Genomic DNA, 13,441 nt, shown 5'->3' with positions numbered 1-13,441 from the left:
TACAGTAGGACTGATAATGGATAGGAAAGAAAACATGCCTAGAGTTGGAGGAGGTAGGGGAAATTCTTAATGAATAATTTGTTTCAGTATTCACCAGTGAGAGGGAACTTGGCATTTGTGAGGATATTGTAAAACAGAATCATATGCTACAATATGTTGATGCTAAGGAAGTGTATATACTGGAAATTCTCAAAAACATCAAGATAGATAAGTCCCCAAAACTGGATGGGATATATAGCAGGTTGATGAAGGTAGAGCAGTGAATGTGTTATATGTAGATTTTAGAAAGGCATTTGATAGGGTTTCCTATAGTAGACTCATTCAGGAAGTCAGAAGGCATTAGGTGCAGGGAAACTTGACTGTGTGGATTCAGAATTGGCTTGCCCATAGAAAGTAGAAGGTGGTTTAGGTGAAGGGTATTCTGACTGGAGGTCAGTGACAAGTGATATTCCTTAGGGATCTGTTCTGGGACCCCTGCTGTTTGTGATTTTTATAAATGATGGATGAGGAAGTGGAAGGGTGGGTTATTAAGTTTGCAGATAACACTAAGGATGGTGATATTGTGGATAGTGTAGAACATTGGCAAGAGTTACAATGGGACATTCATAGGATTCAGAGATGGGCTGAGAAGTGGCAGATGGAGTCCAACCTGAAAAAGTGTGAAATAATTCACTTTGGAAGGTCAACCTTGAATGCAAAATACAGGGTTAGTGACAGGATTCTTAACAGTATGGAACTGAGGTGGCTTGGGAATAGATCCCTCAAAATTGCAGCTCAAGTTGATGGGTGTTTGGTCTTTATTAGTCGGATAATCGAGTTCAAGCGTCACAAGGTAATGTTTTAGCTCTGTAAAGCCCTGGTTAGACCACATTTGGAATATTGTGTTCAATTTCATTGCCTCATTATAGGAAGGCTGGGGAAGCTTTAGGTGCAAGAGAGATTTACCAGATGTTGCTTGGATTGGAGAGGTGACTTCATAAGAGGTGTACAAGATGATAATAGGCATAGATCAACTGGACTGCCAGAGACTTTTTCCCAGGGCAGAATTAGTTAATGCAAAGGGGCATAACTGTAAGGTAATTGGAAGAAAGTTTTTTTTTAATTGAAAGTCAAGTTTTTTTTTACACAGAGTTATGGGTGTGTGGAATGCGCTGCCAGGAGTGATGGTAGGGGAAGACACATTAGGGACATTTAAGGATCTCTTAGATAGGCACAGTTCAAAGAAAAATGGAGGGCTTTGTGGGGGAAAAGGATTAGATTGATCTTATAGTAGATTAAAAGTTCAGCATAACATGGGTGGAAGGGCCTGTACTGTTCTGTAATTTTCTATGTTCTAAATTTCTGGTTGACTTCATGTGAGCACTTTAGATTAATTTCCCTGAGTGTCTAGAGCATTAATGTGGAACTTGAAATGCGTTTTTGCATCAAAGGACTTCATGCAGATGAAATGGGGGAGAAAATCAAGGATAGATGCTTGGGAAAGTTCTGAGGTAACTTCTCAGAAGCAGGAGCAAAGTAATTACATGAGATTCCCTGAGTAGACCTGGATGTGTAATTGAACCAAAAGATGGTCACAGTTGGCTGGAATACAGAGAGGTTTTAGAAAAGTGGATTGATTAGCCTTGTCAAATGCAGTCAAGAAGGATGAGGAAGAATGGTGCTCTGGAGTCAGTCACATAGGATATCCATCATGACAGGCAAAAACATGTCATGATAAAGCTGGAAGGTTTTCAGTATAATCTGTTCTCGCTCTAAATAACAGCCTCAGTTCCAGACCCTATTGCCTTGAATATGAATTGATGCATTTCCAGATACACTGCTTGTTAAAAATAGCAGGATATTCATAAAAATCTCTGCAGTAATTGGAATAGTTTGCCATTCTTTTTCACTGAAATTGATTCGGATTCCATTGTATAATTTGTGAAGTTGGGTGGCAAGGTACTGGTTGAAGTATTTCAATGAAGATTAGTGTTTCAGAAAAGAGAATAAGGCATATCTTATCTCAGATCAAATAAAAATCTTATGTAATTATTAATTACTCCCTTTTTTTCTTTTATTCATAGGAAGGTATCTTGAGTTCATGGATTTTCTACAGTGACAATACAGCAGCACCACTGACTCTCTACAATGTCAAAGACTACAACCTAACGATTAGTACACTAAATGATAAAGTGGTCTCTTCTAACCAGGACTCTACTTGGCCCCTGATATTAGCAGAAGGTGAAGGATCAGGTGAATTTATCAAGGTGGAACTGGGTATCTGTGAACTCTGTAAAAAGGCAAACCGCAAGAGCATACTGTTTGTGACATTTGTTGATGTCAAGGTTCGCTTTGGATCTGATGATGACTCAGAAGAAGACCTAGAAAATACTGGTGAGGATTATGCACCTGATGGGGTTAGATTTGAAGGCAACCCATTTGGACATAAACCAAAAGAGAAGGGTCAATTTGATTTCCTCCCAGACATTTCTTCGACAGGTAACCGTGAGGAAAGTGTTATGTGGAAGACCAGCACAACTGTAAAATCAGCTGTGGAAGATGACTCAAAGGCAGAACGAGGCAAGGGTGTCGATGGCATGCAAGATAATGGAATGCATTTTGATAACACAGGGATGCCCAGCATGCCTCTTGACATCGATGTCACAGATCTACCAAAAGACCTTGCAGATCCTGATGATGAGTATGCCCCAACACCAAGGGGTCTAACTGATTTGGAGATTGGAATGTACGCACTGTTAGGAGTCTTCTGCCTCGCTATACTTGTTTTTCTCATCAATTGCATTGTATTTGTCCTCAAGTATAGGCACAAACGTATTCCCCCAGAGGGTCAAGCTAGCATGGATCACTCTCACCACTGGGTTTTTCTAGGCAATGGACAGCCCCTTCGTACCCAAGCTGACCTGTCACCCCAACCTGAAAGTCCTGGAAATCCCTTGGAAAACATCCAAACCTGCTGCCACAATGACCATCAGAGCAGTGGCAGCTCACAGACAAGTGTACAGAGTCAAGTGCACAGCAGAGCCGATGGTTCATCTGGGAGCTCAGTTAGGGAACACAGTGAGGATCCTCTGCACTCACCCACCTCCAAACGCAAAAGAGTCAAGTTTACTACTTTTGCCACCTTGCCGTCAGAAGAGCTTGGCTTGACGTACAACTGTATCCCTATAGCAGATGAGGAAGACATTGAGTGGGTCTGCCAGGATATGGGTCTCAGAGACCCAGAGGAACTACAAAACTATATTCAGAGAATAAAGGAGATTGCCTAGGCTGCTGCTACTTTACTTTGCTGCATTTATAGTTACCAGATGTTTGTCACATTATACAGTTTTTTGTTTGGTCCACAGAAGGAAATGGCAGTGCTTGGAGACTGGGTGAACAGAAAAACGTGCTCCAGCAGCAATTTTGGTCACATGGGCACTGATGATGCTGCAATTAACAAAATGGATTTGCACTGAGAAGTTGGTCAACCTTTTCGCAAAGATTACTCTCTATTGAAACAGTATTGACAAATCACAGCTGATGATTCAAAAAATGATTGGTTTAGCACAGGGGCATACTGTTTGCTCATAGTGAAATAAAAAGCATGCTGAATCGCTCTATGTAGGCGATGGTGAAATGGGACGGCATTGGCATTTTATTTTCAACTTGGACTCCAGAACACTGAGAGCTGCGGAAAATTACCTATTCTGCACAGTGTGGGATTGTTATTAGATGTAAAACACTCCTTGTAGTTGTTAGGTACAAAAGAAAAAGTACGATAAGACCCTTTCCAAAGTGGTCTACCACTGTAATGAGTTGATTGGTTAAGACGAAACTGGAATTGAAACTAAGTGGCAACTGTTGATTTTTTAAAAAGTATTTTAATCACAATTTGACACAATGTACAGACCATTCTGTACATTGACAACTTCCATTTCATCCACATTTCGGTTTCATTTATTTGCAGTAATGGAAGCTGTTGATGCAAGAGCATGGCACAAATTGCAGTGTTACTACTGGTTGTCGGAAAGCTGATACATGAATGATTAATCAAAGTTGATATGAAAAGGTTTCTCTGTTTATGGGAAACAAATAATGTTCGCAGTGAAGTGTGATAGCAGCAATCTATAAACATCTGTTATTGGCCTCATTTCATTTTAATTTAATATGCACATTTACAATGCAATTTATGGAAACACTAAAGCAGAAATGTCCATATATGACCTTTCTTAATTAACCGCATCGGCAATCAATTGTGCTCAATTCCAAAAGAAAGCAAAAATCTTAATTTGCTGGAATTGGGATTCAGTGGTTTTAATCACAGAACAACACTGAAAAAATTAATACTTCCAAGAAGATTCTTTATATTTCCTTGAGGTGGTTAGCAGCTACTTGAAATCAGTGAGAGGCATTGACAGAAAATAAACCAAATCCATTGGCTTTAGTAAATTGCCAAAGGGAAATTTAACTCAAATGGCCAGCTGTTGGCAAAATGCAGGTAAGGTGTTGGAATGGCCTTTCTAATTAGTGAAGCTGTAACAAAACACCAACGTCAGTTGTAGGCCAATGGAATATGCTGACTGATCCACTAGATCTACTATGAATTGAAGGAGGATTATCAGGAAATGACAGATTAATAACAAATGAAATAAAACATTTCCTCATTGCTATTTCTCCTGGAAAAAACCTGCATCAGGAACTATGCAGGTTTAAACAATAATAAATCCTCAAGAATGAGGTGATTTAGGTGTATTTCATCTTTATGGAATGATGTATACATATTATATACTCTATATGTAGGTATATATAGATTTCTATATCATTAAACCAAGCCACAACATTAAGAAAGTTGTTGGTTAAGTTTCACTCTCTTGTAGCTTTCACTAGGCCTTTAAGAAAGCCATTTTCATTATAAACTGATAGTTCTGATGGCTGAACATATTTGAAGCCCCAGTCAGCAGTTCACTGTCTGTTCATGGTTTTATTAATAAGTTTATAAACTTCACAAAAGAAATCCACCAGGCAGAGATTTCTGACTCAATGCTTGACAGCTCACAATCCTTCAGTTCATTAAAATGATCAGCGAAGAAACAGTGGCTGGGAAAATCACATATAGAAAATCCCAGAGTTTAGTTTAACCCAGAGCATGGATAAACCACAAGAAGATCTATCTCGATTTTCATGCAGTCCTGTCAATTTTATGACATGGTACAGCCTCGTGGCTAAAAAGCATATGAAATATAACTACTTAACAATTTAACCTACTGTATAATCATTTTCAGTGTCTTTTCTGTTCAATATTGAAGCAAAAGTATGACTTCACTTTTTGGGCAGTTACCTTGAGGTTGTATCAAAAATGCATTCCAATTATTTTGTAATAATGAGAAGGTTGAGAGTACTTCAAAAGTGCTCTTTAGACACAGTTTTCTCTCATTAATCTGCACCCAACAATCACTTAACCAGCATCTCATTTTTCTGTAATCATGGCCTCAGCTTTTGTAACTCCATTCCAAATATTATCACCTTGTTATTTCCATTCCAGCCTATACAAAGATCCAGTAAACCCAACTTTTAAAATGTGCCTTTGACTAACTTTCCTAACTTCTCCACCTTTTTCCACTGTGAAGCGCCTTGGGAGTTTTGCTATATTTAATGCAGATTCCAAGTTATTACTGCTTGTCTTGAGATTGTAAAATTTCAAGGTTTGTGTACAGCACACAATTTATATCATTATTCCAAATATGGAGAGAGATTGCCGCAAAATTCTAAGTGTGTTTGAATTCATTGTTTTATAACATTCCTTTGTCTAGTGCACAGAAATAACCTTTATCCATAACGTTCGATGTAGCATGAGTGCAGCTTAGAACTGTAAAGTAAATAATATGGAATAAATGTATAGGTCCAGATATTTCCCAGCTGATATTAATGAACATACATTTTGCATTTTCATCTGCATTATAATTATTGTCATTATCAAAATGGCAATAAATCTTCATGATTTAAAATAATCAAACTATCACATCATCAACAATGCTTTTAGGTTTTTGTAACAATTCCAATTTAATTTGTTTCAAGGGAGCATGACCAGAAACCAACAGGCCTTATTTCCTTGACAACTGTAGAGCTGATATGCGAATCCAAGCCGACTTGTTGAGGGCAGTTTCCATCCACCTGATTGGAGTACTCTGGTTGGACTATTCATTTCCTCCCTTTTGTCCCAGGTATATATCTCCTTCTAGACTCCAAATGCCTCTTTCCAATGGAGACTCCCCATCGCATTCTATCTTCCTCTTCAGTGAGAAATCAGCTTCTGCCCAAAATATCACTTAACCAGCATCTCATTTTTCTGACATCATGGCCTCAGCTGGATAACATATGTAGTATTTAACCGTCTCTATGTATCATTGTTTATTGTGCATCTATGACATCATGGTCAACCATGAAATATCTAAAATTCTCCAAGCATAACCCTGCCTTTTTTTGTGTAACTTGTGTAGAATACTTAGAGCTGCATGCTTTGTAAACCATATTCTCGAAGACCATACTGATACATTCTATTCATTTTAACTCATTACTCTTCAATTAAATGATTTATAGCTTTAATGATTGTATTCATATTTACCAATAAATATTCAAAGATCCATTATATACTCTGAAAGCCTCCTCATCTATTTCACAGAATCCTGGATAATTTCTGTCAATGTCTCCCCTCTTCTACATGCAGGTATTGAAAGTGTTGCCTAATTAGCCCATATACGGTAGGAGCAAGACAGTTAGGGAATCTACTAGCAGCACTGGAAATCAAGCACTGCTACAGGAGATTCATCTATTGAACTTTCCAGGCTTAAGATCAATTGAAAATTCTTCCATGTATCAGCTTTCAAAAAATAACCAATGAGGCTACATAATGTTATCAAATTAATGAATGGTGCACAAGTAAAATTATACCAACTCTTTATACAATATGTATAGTATACAGTAACATAAGTTAATTTAAGTCCTGTTATCATCCTTAATACAGTCTAATCAGTACTTCTGTCCTCCTTGTCTTGGTCTTCCTTTCATATAAGAGTGCTTTATATTCATTTTATTTACCTATCAAAACCAACTGTGTGTTCTTGAAAATCTGAAAATTGGTCATTTTACTTGGTCTACATTTCTTTCAAAATGCACTAATTCTAATACCTTATAATTCATAAATGATGTTCGGAAAAGTTCATATTTTTCCCTCTTCTCTCCTACAGCATTGTGCTTCATACACTGGTGGGCTGTTAGATTTAATTGCTCCAAGACCATGGAAAACAATTATAAATTACTACCCAAAACTTTAGCATTTTCCTCGTTCAGGAGCTGCTTCCTGGCTTGCACATATTATTCAATGTGAATGTCTGCCTCAACAGATCACTAATAGGAGTCTACAGCTTTAAATATTTGATAGCAATCTTAGATAGAAATTGTAGAGTGCATAGAAACATATTCAAGTGGAACTGTTTGAAGCATTGCACCCATTTCATCCAAGGCAGCAGGACTCTGCATGACAAGCAAGTAGTTGTGCATGGATGTTGAAGCTAGAGGATTCCCCAGATCAGTGGCTAAGCATAAATTTGTGATTCATGTGGAATCCCTTAATTTATTTGTATGTGCCTTGTATGAGCAGAGTTCTTAAAGGAATGGGTTCTGTATGATAGTCATTGGTGGAAATATTACTGGATTTAGACCAGTTACTCCTAAGAGTGTTGAGGGAGTCAGAAAGTCCAACTGCAAAGCACAATGACTTACAATATGTATGGGTTATTCCTCTAAGAAACATGAGTTGGTCTTCTGCCAAGGTCTTACTTCCCAGAGAAGAAGGCCCACGCTTTCTCCCAAATGTCAAATGAGCATTGCATGAAGATTGACATCATATTATGTTCCCAGCAGTTTCCATGCATAATGTACACACCAATGGTTATATCTTTGTCTTGATCATAAATTATATTTTCCACATCAAATAACATTTGGATTATATTTCATGAGATTGCAAAATTAGCAGCTATGGGTAGTTGCCCTGTAATGAATCCCACAAAACTTGAAGGGAAAAAAAGACATGTTTATCATCAATAGTGTGAAAATAATTGTATGGCTTTGCAACAGAAAGCATTGTAATGCAAATAATGGTGAAACCTGGAATTTAAGTTCCATGATAAAATGTAGAACACTAAATTGTCCTGTAAAAACAGGTGGAAAGAGTTATTCAAATAAAGAAGTGAAAGGGGCCCATATTATCCTAGAAACATAGAAAACCTATAGACAATACAATACAGGCCCTTTGGCCTACAAAGCTGCACCGAACATGTCCTTACCTGAGAAATTACCTCGGGTTACCCATAGCCCTCTATTTTTCTGAGCTCCCTTTGCCTGTCCAGGAGTCTCTTAAAAGACCCTATTGTATCCACCTCCACCACCATCACCAGCAGGCCATTCCACACACTCACCACTCTCTGCATAAAGAACTTACCCCTGATATTCTCCTCTGTACCTACTTCCAAGCAACTTAAAATAGTGCCCTCTCATGCTGGTCATTTCAGCTCTGGGGAAAAGCCTTTGCCTATCCTCACAATCAATGTCTCTCATCATCTTATACAACTCTGTCAGGTCACTTCTCATCCTCCTTCGCTCCAAGGAAAAAAGGCATGTTCCCCAGTCCAGGCAACATCCTTGTAAATCACCTCTGCACCCTTTCTATGGTTTCCACCTCCTTCCTATGAGGTGACTGGAACTGACCACAGTACTCCAAGTGGGGTCTGACCAGGGTCCTATATAGCTGCAACATTACCTCTCGGCTCCTAAACTGAATCCCACGATTGACGAAGGCCAATGTACTGTACTCTTTCTTAACCACAAAGCACTGCAGCTTTATGTGTACTATGGATTCGGTCCCCAAGATCCCTCAGATCCTCCACACTGCCAAAAGTCTTACCATTAATACTATATTCTGTCATCATATTTGACCTACCAAAATGTACCACCTCTCACTTATCTGAGTTGAACTTCTTCTGCCAGTTCTCAGCCCAGTTTTGCATCCTATCAATGTCCCGCAGTAACCTCTGACAGCCCTCCACACCATCCACAACACCTCCAACCTTTGTGTCATCAGCAAATTTACTAACCTATCCCTCCACTTACTTATCCTGGTCATGTATAAAAATCACAAAGAGTAGGGGTCCCAGAACAGATCCCTGAGGCACACCACTGGTCACCAACCTCCATACAGAATATGACCTGTCTACAACCACTCTTTGCCTTCTGTGGGCAAGCCAGTTCTGGATCAACAAAGCAATGTCCCCATGGATCCCATGCCACCTTACTTTCTCAATAAGCCTTGCATGGGGTACATTGTCAAATGCCTCGCTGAAATCCATATACACTACATCAACTGCTCTACCATCATCAATGTGTTTAGTCACATCCTCAAAAAATTCAGTCAGGCTCATAAGGCATGCTCTGCCTTTCACAAAGCCATGCTGTCTATTCCTAATCATATAATGCCTCTCCAGATCTTCATAAATCCTGCCTCTCAGGATCATCTCCATCAACTTACCAACCACTGAAGTAAGACTCACTGGTCTATAATTTCCTGGGCTATCTCTACTCCCTTCCTTGAATAAGGGAACAACACCAGCAACTCTCCAAACCTCCGGAACCTCTCCCATCCCCATTGATGATGCAAAGATCATTGCCAGAGGCTCAGCAATCTCCTCCCTTGCTTCCCACAGTAGCCTGGAGTACATCTTGTCTGGTCCCGGTGACTTATGCAACTTGATTCTTTCCAAAAGCTCCAGGAATCCTCTTCCTTATTATCTACAATGCTTAATCTTTTCAGTCTGCTGCAAGTCATCCCTGCGATTGCCAAGATCCTTTTCTGTAGTGAATACTGAAGCAAAGTACTCATTAAGTACCTCTGTTATCTCCTCCGATTCCATACACACTTTTCCACTGTCACACTTGATTGGTCTTATTCTCTCATGTCTTATCCTCTTGCTTTTCACGTACTGGTAGAATTCCTTGGGGTTTTCCTTAACCCTGTCCACCAAGGACTTCTCGTGGCCTCTCCTGGCTCTCTTAATTTCTTTCTTGAGCTCCTTCCTGCTAGCCTTACAATCTTCTACCATTACCTAGCTTTTTGAACCTTAAGCTCTTCTTTACTTCTTAAGAAACTCTGGTTCAATGATGGAAAAGGGTCCATCCGAGTTCAGAATACTCAGATTTAAGATAAATAATGGCAAAACAGACTGTTTACATTTATTTAAATACACATTGTTCAGAAAAGAACAAAATAGAATAATGCATCACTAGCCTCTTGGATTACTTTAGTACTTGTTGGAAAAAAAAACCTAATAGGCCACTTCCTTAAGTAATTCAGTGAAAAGGTGAATCATCTTCCAGGCAATAAATGATAATTTTCCTCACTGAGTGTGCCAGGCCTAAATTGTATTGTGGCTTGTTTCTGTGGCACTCTACGCTGATGTGCATCTAAGTCCTAGCTGATTTTGGCCCTACACAGTTTTAGAGAGGGAGAAATGCCAAATCTTGCAAACAAGATTGCTGTCTCTCAGTTGGCATTATCATAAAGCAGTGGTGGCAACAGGACAACCTTAGATTATTCCCCCCCCCCATTATTTCAGTTGGTATTGAACTTTTTTGTGAGGAATTTGGGGTAAAAAAGAGTTTGATGTTGATGGCTGATGCACACTGAAGGACCTGTTTCCATGCTTTAAGCACATGGGCCTCAGAAATGCAGAGTGACAAAAACAAAAAAATATTAGCACAAAATTTCCCAACTGCTGAGAAAATTAGACATTTTAGGTGCAGGGATCTCAAAGCATTCACCTTCATTATTGTTAACTGGCTTGTGAATAACAAACACTTCTGGTTATGGTTTACACCTGCATCAGGATATTGATTAGACCATTCATATCCCTTTGTCATTCTTTAGTGTAGCTCCTGCCAGCTTTGAAAATTGTCTGCTATTACTCACATCAGAATCACCCGAATTTAATGATAGGGGCAATTGTCAATGATGAATAAATGTAATAAGTATTTGCATATAAAATGAATTTAATAGTCTGTCATATTCCATCACTGTCACCTTCTAGGATGTTTAAAACAACACCTGATTCAACAAAGTTTAAATGAAAAATAATCTTATCTATAAATGATATGTATAATTGTAAATACTGAGAGACTGATTATTTAGGTATTATTTTATATCACAAAATAGATAAGTGAATTAGCATTAATCACAAATATATGTAGGTTATACTAATTCATAATCATTGGCCATTAAAAAAAAATGCAGCAGTCACATCACAGGCCTGTATTTTTTCATATCTAGAAAGCATTTGGGCTGTTACTCACTGGGAGGAAAAATACAATTGGTAAAGTTTCTCCATAAATTGTAGAAATGTTTTATTATAAGTACAGGTTCCTATGTTCATTGTAAAATGTTTGTATTTTCCATGTTACTGCTTGTGATGATTATTATTTCTACTTAAAATTATCCAAAATAAAAACACTCTCTTTAGTGCCTCTAAAGGCACATAAAGCAAAATAGAAATATTGGGACAAAAATTCATAAATTCTGAAAAAAGTAAGTAAATAATTTAGAGTTCTCTAAAAAGATTTACCTTTATAATAAATTGAAAGCTGATCCCTAAATGCCAAACAATTCTGAATATGATTACACCGGCCATGATTTAGGATATTTTGATACATTTTAATGAAGCTCGTGCCAGCTTTGAACAGGGACCATTAGCCTCAAGAGTTCCACCTGAGCTCTTAATGAAGGACACAATTGGCAGAAGTTTGTTTATAGTTAAATAATCAATATTCAATTTATTTTCCTCACACATAGTAAGAATTGTGCACTGGATTAAAAACAAACCTCCAATTGTATGTACATGTTCCATAAACTGAAGAAGTATTTTATCAAATCAGATTCCACTTTTCAGTGTTGGGCTCATGAAGAAACTATTATGTGAGTTATATTATTACATCTGGCAACGTCTATTATTTTTCCAGCAAATACCATTCTCTGATTGGTGATATAGCAATAAATGATGAATTGGTAGGCTCTCAAGATGAAGCAAGCTAGATGAACTTCCTATATATGTTCATATTATTCCATTTATGATACATTTGCCAGCCTGAATGGTGTTCTATTATTTTTACTTCAGTTTATTCTTCAATATGTAACTTATCTGAACACTTCACAGTCATCCTCCATCATTCTTTGACTTGACTTAAATTGTTATTTATGTTCCAAGCATGAAATTCACAAACATCTAAAATGATCTAAGTTCTAGCCAGTAAGATTCCTTACTCTGAACATAAATGATTGAGCCAATTGATCAGAATCCAGTATGTGACTCACTCTGGGGATCCATTATTCGGTATATAAACCATCTGAACTGCTCAATTAAATACTAGCCTGTAATTCACTCAAAGGATCTATTTTTTGATATATTTAAACAATTTAAGATGCTTGATTAGTTGCTTGCCTGTAATTCATTCCTGGAATCCATTATTCTATGTATAAACATGTGAACCGTTTAATTAGATTTTGGCCTGCATCTTACTCTGGGGATCTATTATTTGACACAGTTTAAGAGCAGTTACTCTCACCTTTATAACATCAAAAACCTAACCTGTTTTAATGCAGAGGACATGCTAAATGAAAATATTTACAGCTTAGCTTTCATTTGTTATATTAATATTTATAATTGAAAAAATAGGAACTACAGAACAATTGCACCAAATATTTCATCCCTAGTTTTCCCCAGTTTTTTTTATCCAAGACCAAGTAATGAACTAATGCTCATAAAACATTTTTCCCCAAAGAACTGTTAATATCCAAATCTACGAATGCAATTAAAAACACGAATTTTGGCAAGTACTTGATATTAAGTTCTGTTGTACAATATATTCTTCAATTAATCAAACACATATATTTTTTATATTTCAAACAGTAAAGGCTATCTCTACAGCCATGTTATCCCAGCATGCCTTGCAATTGAAAAATCTCTTTGCATACATCATGAAATTTGTTGTTTTGCAGCAGCATAATAATGAAAACTATAAATTACAATAAAGATGTATTTAAAAATATTAAATTAAATAAAAAGTGCAAAAGGAGAGGGGAAAAGTACTGAGGTAGTGATCATGAATTCATTGTCCATTCAGACATCTGATGGCGGAGAGGAGTGAGATGGACCACCACACTGTGGTGTGTTGATGACAGATCAAGACGTGTGTGCATTCACGTCTTCGTCTGGTCACAGAGAGAGGCACAGCCACCATGGTAGGCCTTCAATTAAACTTACTGTGTAGCAAAGCCTATATACATCATTGTGTTTGTGCTTTAACCTTTGATTCTGGCTTGACTCTTTTCTATTAAGACTTTGAATAAACATTGGAAAAAAGT

At 37.7% G+C, this 13,441-nt stretch overlaps 1 protein-coding gene across 1 annotated transcript in view; it reads left to right on the top strand.

The window, feature by feature from the left end:
- Positions 1-7,461, top strand: part of tmem132e (transmembrane protein 132E) — a 553,547-nt gene extending 546,086 nt beyond the window's left edge. The window contains exon 9 of the mRNA XM_059973087.1: positions 2,064-7,461. Within this exon, the coding sequence (XP_059829070.1) occupies positions 2,064-3,266 (1,203 nt within the window). The 3' untranslated portion in view covers positions 3,267-7,461. The remainder of the gene's footprint in view (positions 1-2,063) is intronic.
- Positions 7,462-13,441: the final 5,980 nt, after the last annotated feature.

The sequence above is a fragment of the Hypanus sabinus genome, chromosome 6 (assembly GCF_030144855.1).
Source record: "Hypanus sabinus isolate sHypSab1 chromosome 6, sHypSab1.hap1, whole genome shotgun sequence".
NCBI lineage: Eukaryota > Metazoa > Chordata > Chondrichthyes > Myliobatiformes > Dasyatidae > Hypanus > Hypanus sabinus.
This window is presented reverse-complemented; position numbering and strand designations above follow the sequence as displayed.